At 37.2% G+C, this 16,968-nt stretch overlaps 1 protein-coding gene across 2 annotated transcripts in view; it reads left to right on the top strand.

The window, feature by feature from the left end:
- RNF144B (ring finger protein 144B) overlaps positions 1-10,438 on the top strand; it is a 210,511-nt gene extending 200,073 nt beyond the window's left edge. For both annotated transcript variants that reach the window (XM_074207138.1, XM_074207137.1), the window contains exon 8: positions 820-10,438. In XM_074207138.1, the coding sequence (XP_074063239.1) occupies positions 820-960 (141 nt within the window). In that variant the 3' untranslated portion in view covers positions 961-10,438. The remainder of the gene's footprint in view (positions 1-819) is intronic.
- The last annotated feature ends 6,530 nt before the right edge of the window (positions 10,439-16,968 follow it).

Below are 16,968 nucleotides of genomic sequence, written 5' to 3'. Positions count from 1 at the left end.
CATTAAGGATCCCTTGCTTTCAGCCAGAGCCATCATTAACAATAACTGGCAGCTATACAGTGCTGTAAGTTCCTTTGGAAAGCAAAGTGCTGTAGTAGATAGAGCTCCAGGCCTGAGTCAGGAAGACTTCCCATCCTGAGGTCAAATCTGGCCTCAGACACTTGCTATCTGTGTGATCTTGGGCAACTCATTAACTCTATTTTCCTGTTTCCTCATCTGTAAAATGAGCTGGAGAAGCAAATGGCAAGCCACTCCAGTATCTTTGCCAAGAAAACCCCAAAAGGGGTCACAAAAGAGTAGCACAAGCCTGAATAACCCAAGGTTCTTTACATATTATCTCATTTGGGCCCTCACTACAACTCTCAACCAAAAATATTAATTATCCTTATTTTATAGAGGAAAAAAATTGAGGTCATGTGAGATTAAATGCCTTGCCTGTGGTTAAATAACTACTAATTCTCAGAGATAGGCTAAAAACTCGAGTTTTCCTGTGTCTCCCAAGTCCAGTGTTGTGACCACTAAGAGATGTTACATCACTTAACCTCCTACAAATTGGTTATTTATTGCAAAGGGAGTCATCATCTTTAAGTTATTCCAAAGTTGATGATAGGGTTTGATTTGGAGCTGGATTCTTGGCTTCTTGTTGTGTTAATGAAGCTGGACTTCCCTGCTTCTGCATCTCTCATTCAAGCTGTGGCTGGACCACATTCAAAGCTTGTCATTATTTTTTCCTGTATATGTATTGAAGTGACTCGTGCATTGTATTATAAGAACACTTGATTATTGACTTACATTGTACTCTTGTCTTTAATTTTTCAGGTTGTAGGGATTCTTGTGGGATTGGGCATCATTGCCTTGGTGACCTCACCTCTACTGCTGCTAGCCTCCCCCTGTATTATCTGCTGTGTTTGCAAATCCTGTCGAGGCAAGAAGAAAAAACATGATCCACCAACTACCTAAAATCTTGCACCTTGTGGGCATTTATGTACAGTATGTGTGAGGTATCCTGAGTGAGGATCTGGTTGTGGTACCCTCCTTAGCAAACTCATCTTCTTCCTTATCCTTGCCAACATTTGAAAGTGCCTATTGTTTACAGGCTTTGAACTTGCTTGCAAGTCTTCAGGATGGGGGAAAAGCTAAGCTTTGTGTTGCTGTTTGAAGAAGACCTGGTTGTGAAGCCCAGACTATGAATGTGGAATATGTCTGGAAACTTTGGTATTGAAAGGGAAGGACCAGCATCATTTTGTCACCTGAAGCTCCATGATTTCTAGACTGGTCATCTTGCAGCCAAGGAGAAGGAGTCTTGAGGAAACAACTCCTGTTACAACAAACTGTGTGGTTGTGATTATTACATTTTTGACAGGAGTGGTGAAGGATACTTATCTGAAGCTCCATGATTCCTAGACTGGACAGAAGGAGCCCGAGGAAACCTCTCTTATTACAACAAACTTGATTGCCGTGAATATTAGATGAATGACAGGAATGATAGGAAAGAGAGATGGAAATGCTATCTTGGCTAGATATATTTATTTTCCTACCATGATAGAGTAGAAAGGATAGGTTCAAAATATTCAGTGTGTGTATGGGGAGAGATATGGGAAGGTGGGGAAGATCAAGAAGGATTTGTTAAAAAAAGAAAGATCTTAAAAATGCAGACAATCATATATCTTGGGGCTGAATCAATAGAAATAATACCTCTGCTTCTATGAAGGTAGAAATATACTAGATATTTGGCATAGAGAGGTGCTCTGTTCACAATATCTACAGAAGGTACAGAAGGTTGTTTCTTTGTAGTCTTACCCTAGAGAAGAGGAGCCTTCAAAAGGGGTCTCAGTTTTCATATAAGAGAATTTATGGAGTGAGATTAATAGTAATATGCCTGTTCCAACATCTCTGCCTAGCAAGTCCTATTTTCCTAGGAGACCCTAATTCTCCAGTTAGAGGACCTATTTTAGAAATCAGTTTTAAACACATTTTAAATTGGTCAAAATTCTCTGAAGATTCTATTATAAAAGACTATTGGCATCATAGTTTGACCCTGAAGCCTTGAAACTTTAAGTTGTACAATGGGGCCTAAAAACAAATCTCATCAACAAATACAGGTCATAAATCCCATCTGATCTCTACCTTGAATGAAATCTCCATTGCACGTCCATGTGAAGCCAGTATAGAAATACTGAAATGTTTTGAAGATAAACAATTCCTAAGAAAAGGAATGAAAATGAAATCATCCCTTTCACACTGAATATAATCTATTTTGAACTTTCCACCAGTTCTGTTACTAACTGAAGATGTTAAATCTTGTCATAGTAATAGAAAATATAACTCCCATGCCATGCCAAGATAGAAAGCAAAATTTTTTAGTTCTCTTAATGTCTTCCTTTCAGAGCAGGTTTCCCACTGACTCAGCACAAGTATAGATTTCCCATGCACATAGATAGAATTATACTGTTCATACAGACTATAGTCCGATCTCATTCCCTTGGTTGTTGTTTGAGTTTCTGTCATTCAAAAGAAAACCAGTGACTGAGAGGCCAGTTTCTGATGATGAGACTCTCAGTCCTTACATTGATCCTCAGAGGTCAATGGAATCTTTCCCTCAGCCCACACTCATAACTTTTAAAGCTTGATAGGACCCATTAATGCCACCAAGCTGGTGAGTCTTTTAGAGCCCTTCATACCCCGGTGAGACCTCTAGGTAAAGGATGCTAGTGAACGAGCACCAAATAGAGTGCTAATTCAAAAAATTAATTTATAATAGATTGGTTGAGATGAAAATGCACCAATTTCATTTTTCTGTGACATGTCACTTTATGAATGCTTGCTCCTTAACTTAAATTTTTAAGGATATATGTAGTACAAATGTTTGGTGCATAAAAAAATTAAGCAGTTATCTTCTAAAGCTAGTGGCTATTTAGAAACTATCTGGATATATAGAATTTACTGATATTCTTGGCTAGTGACATATAAGATTGCCATAGTACAGGTCCCAGTGGGTCACATATACATTATTAAAGGTAGTGGGGATATATACTTTTAAAGCAGTTTAAGTCATACATGTTCCATATTGATTTGTCTTTTTCTTTTGGTAGTCCCAGCACTTAACCCAGTGCCTGCCCACATAGTAAGCACTTAATAAAGGCTTCTTGATTGATGGTGTGATATTCATCATGCACATTTTTATGATATGTAAAGTTTATAGAAAGAAATCTGGTGAAATTTATGGAGTAACCTCCAACCAAAAATACTTTGAAACTCTTTACACAGTGAGATAATTGTCATTGCTTTTCACTCTCCCCCTTCCCACCTTCATTTTGATTTTCCCTAAAAACGGCCAATATTCACCTGTTGTCAATGGTGCTTTCTCTGTGCTGACTGTCAGGGATTGGTTCCTGACTTTTTCCTCCCTACTGTCTACATTGTCTACACTGCTTTCTCAGTGGAGGTGAGAGGGTTTCTTTTTGTGATGGAAGCAATCATAAGCCATCAAAGAAACTATCTCTGACAGGAAAGACATGAATTTCTCTTGTCATATTTCAAACTTTGGTGTACTCATTGCTGCTGCTACATAGCCACTTAAGTCTGGGGCTAATTTTAGTAAGAATAAAAATAATAGTTAACATTTATGTAGCACTTACTATGTACCAGACACTATGTTAAGTGCTTCCTCACAACAGTCCTCTCAGGTAGGTACTATTATTATCTGCATTTTACAGATGGGGAAACTGAGGTTAAGTGACTTTCCCAGGGTCACACATCTAGAAAGTATATGAGACTGGATTTGAACTCAATTTTTCATGACCCCAGATCTGGTGCTCTGTTCAATGAACTGCCAATTTGCAGTAAGAGAGAACCTTCAGGATTGGATAAAGAGATAGAGGAAGGAGTATCTATTATTGGGCCAGGCCTCAGGAACTTATCTTCTCAAACTCTATGACTGACTTTTCTTTATTAGCCTAGAAAGATTTCAAAAGGTTACTATGTAGAATCAAGAGAAGCCCAACTATAACAAAGGTTTTAAGAAATTAATCCAGTTATTTTTTCAAGGATACCTGAGAGAAGAAAAATAAGATCTCACAAATAGCCAAATAATTTGATAGGAGAGGGACTAAGGCAGTTACTTGAACATTGGACCTTAACTATGTAGACCTATGCCTCACTCTGAGGCATGAAGGTAACCAGGAGATTCTAAATATAGCTAAAGGTACTGACCACTTGGATTAATTATAAACAGAAGGATTTGTAAATAGTCCTGTAAAGCCTGTGGTGTGGCAATATTAGCTAGCCAAATGAAAAGGTGAACTTGGACTTAGACCCTTTGAATCTACTCTGTCCTAATGATGTCAGCTTCTTAAATGGTGGGATTGAAAATCGTATCATTTCTTAGTCTTGGGGTGATATAGCCATGGCCTTTAATGTTGAAGGATGCTGTAGTGTCAACATGAGATTTTTTCTTTATTTTTTTCTTTAAGATTTTTTTATTTTCAAAGCATTCTCTTATAAAGACCAGATCTGACCAATTTGAAAAATCCTTTTACAGAAACCTTTAATGATTTCCTGTTGTTGCTTATGGAATAAGATGATACAAAGCACATTTGGGGGGAGTAGGGGGTAAGGCAATCAGGATAAAGTGAATAGAGTATTTGTGAGTGCTTTCGTGAAAGATATCTTGGGTTTCCAGGCTACACTTCTTTCTTAAGGACCTTGCCTTAAATCTAAATCACTCTGACTCTCATTGATTGGCCAATAACATTAGGTCCCAAATGAAGCACCAAAATATCTTTGTTTGGGCCTTACTTAATGTAAATAGCTGTTGGTTTGTTTTGACCAGAAACCCTGCTGGTCTTTCCAGAAGATTTTTAACTATCTTTTAACCCTTTACAGAGACTGTATTTTGCCTCATTTCTTACCTAGCCTTAACTGTAGCCTATTAAAAGAACTAGCTTAAAAAGATCAAGGTCTCCCATTGTATCCAGGGCCATTTCCAGTCCTGAACCATATTTGGCCACTGGACCCAGATGACTCCTGAGGAGTAAGTGAGGCAGCTGACTTTGTACAGCTCTGTCTCACTCAAACCTAGTTCACTTGCTTGTATAGCATCACCTCCCTGATATCAAAGATCCTCTTAGAGAATGAAAGAACAACAATAAAGAACATTATTTGGCATTTAAGGCACTCTACTCTTACTCCAACATATCTTTCCAATCTTATTTCACATGACTTGTTTTTATATATTCTTCTATTCCTGCCAAAATAGACAACTAATTTTTATTTGAACATGATATTGTGCCAAATCCCATCATCATCTCTGCCTAGAATGTACCACTTATCTTTATCTTTCTCAGGTTGGGTGCTAAACCTTCATGAATTTCTTGATTTATTTCAATTAATTTCATGAATTAATTTTTTTGAAGGCAGTGGGGGTTGTGTTTTCCCCAGGATCACACATGTCATGTATCTGAGAACAAATCTGAACTCAGGTCTTCCAGATTCCCAGAATAGTGCTGTATCCACTGCACTGCCTAGCTGCCTCATGAATGACTTTCTCTAATTTCCAATCTCTTCACCCCAGATGTAAAGGTGATCTTTCTCCACTCTGTTCTTAGAGTACTATATTAGGATCTCTTCACTTCCATCACACTCCAACTTGCATTATACTTAACTGAGAGTCTATTGAATTGCTCTTATCTCTAGTAAAATATAAATTTCTTAAAGGTAGGAGCTGACTTTAAAAAAAAATGCAGTACCTTACATTTAGTAGAGCCTTAATAAATGTTTGCTGAATGAATCAGTTTCATCTAGGAAAACTTTTTTAGCACTTTCTTGATCTTTTGTTTCTGTTTAAAATAATCTTATTTTGGTTTCAGGGAGAGGCAAGCCAGGAGCATAGTTGCCTAATTAAGTAGCTTGTAGAATCCTACAATTCTTATTTTGGCTGTGGACTTCAAATGCAGTCTAAGAAAGCAAATAAGGGACTTTTGTTGCTGCTGGTATCAAGCAGTCCTTTCTGCCCACAGCTTCAAAAACTATACCTTATTATCATTTGTAGATAAATCATAATTTTCTGAGCCTCTGATTTTCATTCTTTTTTCTAAAACATTGAAAATCTAAGTATTTATTACTGTTTGTTTTTCCCCCTCCTTCTATCTCTAAACTGTTAGGGGTTTTTGTACCTTTAAATTATAAATAAATGATTGTTCCTGTATAAATAGATTCATGTATTTAATGAATATATAATTATAAAGATAAGTATAATTAAGAAGAACAAATTTTCATCTGAACATCATTATTATTTTTTAAGTTTTTACACTCTCTCATTGGAAAATCACTATGATCTTAAGGGCCAATATTTTATCTTAGTAATGATATTGGCTTCTATCTTCTTGATATTTTCCATTTTTTAATAACTTCTTATTTTATTCTTTTATCTTTTAGGCTTCCTTTTCAATTAAATCTTTAAGAAAATGGTCAAGGGTATATTAAATTGGAACTTTAGGATGAAAAAATTAAGTACTTTCAGTATTTTAATAAAATTGCCCTTATTTACTTAATAAATGCTTGCTGAATGAATCAGTTTCATCCAGGAAAACTTGTTCTCATGTCTTATTCAGTTGGATGACTTCAGGTTCCTCAAACTTTTATTAGGAGCCTACCAGGTATATACAAACACTGAAGAAAAGGAAAGAAGAACAGGCTTGATTGCTGGTTTATACTGTTGTCCTGTTATTAGTACATTTTAAGTGAAGAACTCATGACCCTCTGACCCTGGAGTGTGGGTATAAAGAGGAAAAAAACAGATTTATTAAAAGGTTGCCACAAACACAAAATTAGTGAAAACAAAAAGTGAAGAATTCTTTAAATACCACATTGAGGCTGAGGCTGATAGTTTAAACCAGGCATATGAAAGACTGTTATAGGAAAGGTAAAGTGTAAGAGGTGTAAGAGTGAACCATGCCTGACTCCCCTTAAAGGAGCTTTTGGGAGTGATTGACAGTTGGTATTGGAGGACTTACTGTAGGAGGAGCTCCTACCTGGTTTAAGGACATGTACCATGACTTCCTCATTTAGCCTGGCCTATAGTTAACATGTAACCAAGGTCAAAGTAAAGGCCAAAAAAGGAATATTTTAACAGTACAGAAAAGATTACAAAATTCAGTTCCATATATAAATATATAATGTAAAATTACAAGAATAAAGCACTTTAACCATACAGAGAAGTTTATAAAAATCAGTTCCACATATATGTATAAAATTTAAACACCTAAACAGTAAGAAAAAGATTACAAAATTTGTTTCAGATGTATTTATAAAAATAAAATTACAATATTTCTCTGTGCCCCTAGTTCCCTTGCCTCAATACCATGTTGACTTCATCGAGATTTTTAGGCTGGGGGCGGCTAGGTGGCATAGTGGATAAAGCACTGGCCTTGGAGTCAGGAGTACCTGGGTTCAAATCCAGTCTCAGACACTTAATAATTACTTAGCTGTGGTGGCCTTGGGCAAGCCACTTATCCCTATTTGCCTTGCAAAAACTTAAAAAAACAGAAAGATTTTTAGGCTAAATGGCTACTTTCATCAACGAACCTGTTATCTTATAGGCAGAGGGTGCTTTGGAAAGAATTTTGCATTGCCTATAGTCAGAGGACCTAGATTCAAATGAAGCTCCTGGTCCCTAAGCAAATCTCTGGATTTTTCACTTTGCTCTTCTAAAATAAGATATACAGGATAATATCTATAGTCTCTTCTGGTTCTAAACTAAACAGGACACCATTTTGTTGGAATTTTGGTTATTTCTTATTGAACACATGTTACAAAGTGTTAAGTAACTGTTAACAAATGTAACAGCCATTTCCTTTTATTGGTTAAAAAATGTTTTCAGAAATATATTTAGTAGTGTTGGACATCAAGGTTCCATTTATTCAATTGGTCTACAGGGAAAGGGTTGTTTATCCAAAGTTAAAAATGAATTCTGGAAATAGGTTAAGGATTGTTTTGGTTACAGTTAAGAGAACCCCCAAGGAATCTTACATACACAGGTGGTAATGGGTGATTTAAACACATTGGACATAATCTGCATAATGTACAGAGAGCCAGTTTTGAAGCAGTCCCAAAGACTTGGTTTTAAGTTCCTTCTTTGACTCAAACCAGCCCTGAGCAAATTTAAGACTATAGAAATTGCAGACTTAGAGTTATAGAGGGAGTTTTCTTTTTAACCTGGAAATTCTACCAATAAAATCAATGGCCCTGTGTTATGACTATCTGAGTACAATGATTTCTAATTAAGAGATAACATAATTCTAAGTTAATTTTGGCACAATCTATAAGATCCCTTGGAGGACATTTTTATTCATTTAGCTAAATGTTCTTAGTGAGATTTTTTTGGTAGCATAGCAATATTGTGTAATTTAAAAGATTGAGCTTAAATGTTTAGCAAATTTAAATTTATGTATTTCCAAAGAAGTCTTGAAAAACTGGCTTCCTACTCCAATGATGATTAACCAATGTTGTATGCAGCACTTAGTTTCATTTAACTGCCATGTAACTAAAGTGTTTCAGAAGAAGATTTGATAATCAGGATTATATCATGTTTCAAGTTTTGAGATAAGCTGGAAAAAACACATTTTCTCAAGTCTTCAAAATCAAAACCTGCACCATACTACCAATTTTAATTCTTTACCCTGTATTTTTCTTAGACTCACTATAAAATAACTTGCACTTGCATAGCACATATTTCTAACTTTTAAAATTTATTTTGTATAAAAGTCTCATTTTATCTTTATATCAGCAATGAGAGAGTGTTAGAACATCCATCATGTATAATTAGACGATGAAAAAACTGAGTCAGAGAAAGGTTGGGCTTTTTTGAAGGTTTCCTAGTTAGTTAATGGAAAGTGGAGAGAACAGTAAATTTAGGGTCAGAGGGGGTAATTTCCAGCTCTGTCTTGTAGTAGCTGTAAGATCTTGATTTCATCTCTTTCAGTTCCAGTTTCTCCATCTGTAAAATATAGATAATACTTGTCTCGAGTCTTAGACTTTTAACAAGACTCTTGTGATATAATAATGTGTACTTCTTTCTAAGTGCTATATAAATATCAGTTATCACTAGAGAAGCAGCGTAGCACTTACTTGAAATAAGAAAGACTTGTTTTCAAATATTGCCTCTGAATGAACAGAGAGGCAAATCATTTAATCTCAGACAATCCTCCACAAGTTAGGTTGTATATGAGTTAAGGATAAAAGTTCAAGGGAGCCCTACAGGTCCCTGGTTTATTATTCAAGAATAAGTCAATTTAAACATGGTCCCCAGTTGTCACAGCAGCATTAAGTTTTTTACAGTTGACCATTTTACTAAATATGCCTTCAATCCTGAGTACAATCAAACTTACAAACTTACATATTACTTTTCTTCTGTTGCATGATAATTCACAAAATTAAATACAAAACTTCATTATCTGTGTTAATAGATGTTAGTTCACCTAAAGAAATGGCTAATAATTTAAAAGCCACTTTGATGTATAGTCCCATTCTCAACCCCCAACAGGAAATGGAGGGGAAGAGCAAGTTGAGGATAACTCTTGAGAAAAATGTCATAAGTCTTGGGTATCTGATTATTTCATACTGGAATTCCTGCTACTCTAGGCCTCTTTGTCTTTCCTAAGTCTCATTAATTGCCTGCTCCAAAGAAATACACAGTGGTTTTTTAAATAGTCCTTTCTTGCAATTAAACTTAATTTTGTGATCTCTTTCCTGCTCATGGTATGGTGAAAAAGCAGTTAACACAGATGCCAAATATCCTCCTACTAGTGCAGCTGTCAAATTCTTAGCCAATTTGTATTTTAGACCTGTGACCTGATTGTTATGGAAACCTCATTATTAAAAAAAAGGCAAGAAATGGAGGAGCTTTGAAGGATGAACCATTGGCATGTGATATGGGGGAATAGCTTCCCCACTCAAAGTTGTAAAAAATAGATGAGTGTTCTATGCCAGTTTTCTTATATTTTAGATGAAGAATTTATGACCCTTCATTTACTTCAAAGTGATGAAGAAGAGGAGGCTTTGATCTTTGTGAGATTTAATAAAGTGTAAGAGTGTGTGTGTGTGTGTGTGTGTGTGTGTGTTTTAAAAGATGTGTAATAAAATCCAATGCTACAGTGAGTTAATTCTTTCTTTGCATTTTGGGTTTTATCTGCCTTTTTTTGTGCCGATATATATATATATTTTCATGCCCTGAGTTTCAAAATTTCCTTTCTTTTGGTTAAAGTATCTAGGGTTCAGGCCTTTTGGGGAAAGATCCTGCAATATGTTAAGAAATTAAAAATTCACTCTTGTTTCAGTTTTATTCCTTAATTGAACTAGATGAATTATTTTTGTTGTAATTGTTACAATGATTAATAATATTTGATTATTTTCCATTTTAAAATAAAATAATATCCAAAAAGTACTCTTGTGGTAACAACTAAGTTTTGGGGAAACCTGAAGAGGGATTGTGGATCAGTCTTAATGTAGTCCTTGAAGCCCAGCCAAGTTGTTAGACAAAAGTCAAACAAATTCTGAAGACCACACACATCCCTTTATGGTTCTCTCCTAACTTCTAGCATGACTTGGATTTGGACCCAAAAGGAGCTCAGGAATAATAACAGTTTAGGGAAGTTTGGCATGTGGAATTAACTCTTTTCTCTTCTCATTCACCTTCATTTTGCCTTTGAAAACACAGATGCCTGACCTTACCTCTTCAACCTGCTCCTAGCAAAGCATAGACTTGAAGAAAACCCAGAGGTGGTTTGAGATTTTCAACTCAGGTGAATAATAACTGATATGATACTGTGACTGGGGGGTTGGTGTCACCAATTTAAGACCTTGAATAGTGAAAGAATTCACATACAGCCCTGGGCTTTTAAAAACTGCTCAGAATTTATTATGCAAGCCTACAAAGTTATAGATTAAAATCTTTTCCTCCTTCTAAAGAGTAAGCACCTTGTAAGCTGGTCAGAATAACAAAAGAATAGGCAAGGTTTGTTTGAGAGACAGACAGATGGGGAGAGACAACCAGCCAATGGAGAGTTGATTGGGCCAAGACTCAAGCCAAACTGTACCCCACGAGGAATGATTAGGCCAGGTTTTTATAGTCTTGACCATTCCCTGGATACAGAAGGGTCAGGAGACTATGGAGGAAATGATGGAATCCCTATGGGACAAATGGGGGAATCCCTCCTCCCCCTCTATGTGACCAAAACCAGGTTAAAAGGCTGGAAGTTGCGGGGGGGGGGGGGTTGCAGGATTTGCTGTTAAGAATTTATATTTAACAATAGGATAAATGGGAATCAAGTTACACCACTGGAGCAGATAACATTTTTACAAAATGTAATAGTATAAAGTATAAAGTAATAGTATAAAGGATTATAAAATCTGTTTCCCAAATTACCTTATGTTCAAAACTCCTTGCATCATATTCTCCTAAGGCCCTTTTAAGCAACTTATTCAATGTTATATGTACTTTTACTTGTACAAAGCTCCTCTTAGAATTATTGTTCGTTCTTTTTTTCTGGAAGAAGACCAATGACATCAGGAAGCAATGTCTTAACTTGCAAATGAATTGGATTTGAGAGAGGAAGTGTGTGCAAAATCATTAATTTCTCTCCTCCCTTAGACTCATTTGAGTACAATGACACAACTTAGATTAAGATGACTGGAGATGGCCTGGGAATGCAGACCTTTTAAACTAAGATCAGTTTCTCTGAGGCAACACCCATTCAGTGATTAAAGAATAGGTAAGAATTGAGGTAAAAATGGCCTACTTTGCCTTCTCCAAAGAATCATTCCATGAGGGCAAAACCTGAGGGTTTCTGACCAGAACATAAACAATTGTAGTTTATATGCATTCTGAGCCATCAAAACCCAAATAATGAGCTATAGAAGCTTGGACCAGACTGGAACCTATTATCATTGACCTATAATTGAGAGGCAGAGCTTTTGGTTTTAAAAGCATAATCAGGTAGCTCTATTTGAATCTCAATGGGAGTCTGGTTTTTCAGAGCTATAATTCAAGAAAGCATAAATGAAAACTATATGACACAAATAGTTAATTGTCCAAGTTTAAAAAAAGAAAACAAAAAATCTGATGGAATAAATAAGTAGGGAAGAAAAAAATCTAGCCTCCAAATCCCAAGATATTTTGTGAAAATACAAGTGATCAAAACTTATATTCTTTTGGGAAGGAAGAAAGGGAGAAAGGAAATAGCATCATTGTCCAGCTGGAACAGACCAATGGTTCCCATTGGGAGAGCTATTCAAAGATTGCTGTTCATCTTTTGATCTTGAAGAGGAACAATGATATCAGTGAAACAGGGCACAGAGACAATGCTGTAACCTTTTGAGGTTTTTCTGGATTGTGAAGGACATTCTCCACTCTCTACATTTCCTAAACCATTTTGGACACAAAGGCCACACCTCTTAATGCAGGAAAGAGGTAGTACTCAACACACTATCCATGGGCAATGAGTACTATCTTAGCCATTGCTAGGGCACCCTGTGGCTTAGGAATTTGAGAATTCTGGGAGCCAGATGCTAAACCATTCCTAAGCATCACCCTTATCCCACCCACCAGTAAGGTGTTTTGAGTGGACTTTAGCATGACTCCCTTCTTCCTTCTTTGCTTTTCCCCTTTCTAGACTACAGCTTGGCTTCAGTTCTCTCCCTCTAAGCCAGATCCACATTGTCTTGGTCATATAACTGGAACAATATGGTCATAGCTCCATGTGGCTGGATCTATGTTGATCTAACTTCCCTTTTCTTCTCCTTTCCTCTCCTAGGCTCCCTGCCATTTCCTCCTCCCTTCTTTCCTCTCTCTTCTCTTTTCCTTTTTTTCCTATTTAACTTGATCATTCTTTGCTCAGCTTGTCCTGTTCAGGACAGGGATAAGTTTGCTGTTCCCCATGCTAGACACAAAATCTTTCTCAGCTTCTCTCTAACAACATGGTCCTGGCTCCATGTGACTGGTCTACATTGATCTAAACTTCTCTCTGTCTCTTCTCTCTCTCTCTCTCTCTCTGTGTCTCTGTCTCTCTCTCTGTCTCTCTCTCTGTCTCTCTCTCTGTCTCTCTCTCTCTCTCTCTCTCTCTCTCTCTGTCTCTCTCTGTCTCTCTCTCCTTATCTAATCTCTTTTCCTTTTATCTTGACAACTTCTTTTCTGGCTTCTAAGTATCAATTTGGCCCTAGCTCCAGGCTGAATCCTCAGGGTTCTAAACCCAGTCATTTCTTGTGGCTGCTTTCTATTTCCTTTCCTCTTTCCCTGAAAGCATTTTAGCCTTGATTTTGTTAATCAGCCTGTCCTTTAAGTAGTTTGCTGCTATGTGGTGCAGTGAATAGAGCACTTGTCTTGGAATAAAGAGGATAGGATTTCAAATCCCCTGAAATTGTGTGACACTGGGCAAGTTTCTTAACCTTGATTGGCCCCAACCAGGGCCATCTCCAGGCATCATGATTCATATCTGGCCACTGGACCCAGATGACTCTGGAGGACAAAGTGAGACTGGTGACTTAGCACAGTACCCTCTCACTGAAATCCAGTTCATTTCCTTGTCCTAGTATCACCTCCCCTGATGTTCTGGTTTTCTTCGAAAATGAAGGACAAATATTATTATTAAGTAATTTGCTATCTTATTCTCTCTCCAGAGAGTTTGATCTGTGAAGTACTTGTGAACTTTCTGTAATGCATGTGAGAACCTTGCAGCTTTGTGAATTAAAGTCTAAGCATTTAGTACCTCCAGTGTATGAGTTTTTCCACTTAGAATGAACCCCAAATTTAAGCAAAGGCAGCACTTTCCCATTAACATCAGGAAGGTGATGTTTTCAGTTGCAAATGAACTGAATTTAGTGAAGCAGGGCTGTAAAAAGTCACCATTCTCACTCTCTTCTCTAGAGTTATCTGAGTCCAGTGGCAAGCATGGGTCAGGATGATTTGATGATGCTCCTGCCCACCCCCACTCCTCTTATAAAATATAACTGACTTAAGGTTTGGGTAGAGCATGAAAGAATTCATGTAAAAGACCAATTCTGACCCAGAAGAAATTTTAGGGACAAAAATGGCTGGCTAGCAGAAGCTAAGGGAAAGAAAGACTAAAGACAGGATATCACTGATCTCTAAGCAGCTTCAGCCTTCAAGAGAGGATGAGTAGGGGTAGCTAGGTAGAACAGTAGATAGAGTACTGGCCCTGGAGTCAGGAGTACCTGAGTTCAAATATGGCCTCAGACAGTTAATAATTGCCTAGTGCTGTGACCTTGGGCAAGCCACTTAACCCCATTGCCTTAAATAAATAAAAGAAGGGCTCAACAGGAATGATTGAACAATTGAAATTCCCATGGTTCATTGAAAGTCCATCTTTTCCCCTGGAAGAGGATGTTCAGTTTTGCTGGGTAGTTGATTCTCAGTTGCATTCCAAGCTCTTTTGCCTTCCAGAATATTATATTCCAAGCCCTGTGACCCTTAATGAGCAGTAAGAAAAGATATAGGAACAAAATCAATGACATAAACTGCCATGAGAGGAATATGATGTTTGTCTTGACCTTCATTCTCAAAGAAGACCATATTATTGGAAGAGGTGATGTCATGATAAGTATATGAATTAGATTTGATTGAGGGAGTGCTGTGCTGAGTCACTAATCTCAGTTTCTCCTCCAGAGCATCTGGGTCCAGTGACCAGATATAAATGAGGACAATTGGAGATGACCCTGGTTACGAAGTATTTAGGTGTTCCATCCTCTGCACCACCAACTGCCCAATGAGAGGATAAACATTAAGGAAAAGTATAGAAGCAAGGAGAAATAACATAGGGAATCCCAATCCCCCAGAATGAGCTGTCCTCCCAAGGGAAGAAAAGCAATCAGGAAATAAATAGTAAAGAAGGTCATGGGGTGTGAGAGATTATTTTGAGGAATCATCCTTCCTCCAGAGCAGACTGGCTTCCCAAAGAAAGGGAAGCAACTCAACTGAGGAGCGAGTGACCTTTTTTTTAAAAAAAATTAATTAATTATTTTTTATTTTTGTACAAATGATTTTTTATACATTACTAAAATATTTTTGTTTAAGAGTAAACATAATACACCCCCCCCAATATAGACCCTTATGAGAAATAAAGTAAAGGAAAGAGGGAAAAAATGTGCTTCAGTTGTGTTCCAACATCACCAGTTCTATCAGGTGGATCACATTCTTTATAAGTCCATCAAAAAAGTTACTTGCATATTTTTCTACCATTGCCATTGCTGATCACAACTCCCTTCATTCATACCTCCCCACTACTATATACTATATTTTCTCTCTTCTTTCAGTCTGTCCCTCTTCTAAAATGTTCTGTAGGATAGCTGAGTGGTGCAGCAGACTGATTATCATCCCTGGGGCCAAAAGGCCCCAAGTCCACATGCCACCCCTCAGGCCCAGGAACCACCCAGGCCATGGTCCCTGACAGGCCACCCAATCCCAGCCACTTGCAAGAAGTAAAAAAGAAAATGTGTTATATCTAACCACTCTCCCCCATGATCCACCTTCTCCTACATCACTCACATCCCCTTGTCCTTCTCTCCTTTTCACTCTAGATGCCTATACCCATTGAGTGTATATGCTGTTTCCTCTCTGAGCCACCTCTGATGAGAGTGAAGGTTCCCTCATTCCCACTCACCTTCCCCCCTTTCATATCATTGCAATAGCTCATTGCAATAAAAAAAATCTTATTATGTGAAATATCTTAGCCAATTCCACTTCTCCTTTCTCTTGCTCCCATTACATTTCCATTTTAGCCATTGACTCCATTTTTTTTTAGTTTTTTGCAAGGCAAATGGGGTTAAGTGGCTTGCCCAGGGCCACACAGCTAAGTAATTATTAAATGTCTGAGGCTGGATTTGAACTCAGGTACTCCTGACTCCAGGGCTGGTGCTCTATCCACTGCGCCACCTAGCCTACCCTATTGACTCCATTTTTATACTATATCTTCAAATTCAGCATTCTCTTGTGCTTCATCTATAAAAGCTCCTTCTACCTGCTCTATTAAATGAGAAGGTTCCTATGAGTATTATCAGTATCATTTTTCTATACAGGAATACATGCAGTTCATCATCATATAGTCCCTCATATTTTACCCTTCTCCTCCACTCTCTATGCTTCACCTGAGTCCTGGATTTGAAGTTTAAACTTTCTGTTCAGCTTTGGTTGTTTCAACAGGAGCAATTGAAATTCCCCTGGTTCATTCAAAGTCCATCTTTGTCCCTGGAAGAGCATGTTCTGTTTTGCTGGGTAGTTGATTCTCAGTTGCATTCTAAGCTCTTTCACCTTCTGGAATATTATATTCCAAGCCCTACAAGCCCTTAAGGTAGTTGCTGCTAAATCCTGTGTGATCCTTACTGCAGCTCCACAATATTTGAATTGTGTCCTTCTGGCTGCTTGTAATATTTTCTCTTTGATTTGGGAGTTCTGGAACTTGGCTATAATATTCCTTGTTTTTTTGGATCTCTTTCTGGGGGAAATCGATGGATTCTCTCATTTTCTATTTTGCCCTCTGCTTCTAGGATATTTGGGCAATTTTCCTGTAAGAATTATTTAAAAATGAGGTCAAGACTCTTTTTCTGGTCATGACTTTCAGGTATCCAAATAATTTTAATATTATCTTTCCTGAATTTGTTTTCCAGATCAGTTGTTTTTTCAATGAGATGTTTCACATTTTCTTCTAATTTTTCATTCTTTTGGTGTTGAAGTATTGTGTCTTGACTTCTTGTAAAGTCATCAACTTCCTTTAGCTCCATTCTAATCTGAAGGATTTGTTTTCCTCAGAGAGCTTTCTTATCTCTTTTTCCATCTGGCCAATTCTGCTTTTTAAAGCATTCTTCTCTTCAATAACTTTTTGAACTGGTTTATCCATTTGATTTATGCTGGTTTTTAATATGTTATTTTCTTCAGCAATTTTTTGGATCTCCTTGACTAAG

The sequence above is a fragment of the Macrotis lagotis genome, chromosome X (genome assembly GCF_037893015.1).
Source record: "Macrotis lagotis isolate mMagLag1 chromosome X, bilby.v1.9.chrom.fasta, whole genome shotgun sequence".
Classification (NCBI taxonomy): domain Eukaryota; kingdom Metazoa; phylum Chordata; class Mammalia; order Peramelemorphia; family Peramelidae; genus Macrotis; species Macrotis lagotis.
This window is presented reverse-complemented; position numbering and strand designations above follow the sequence as displayed.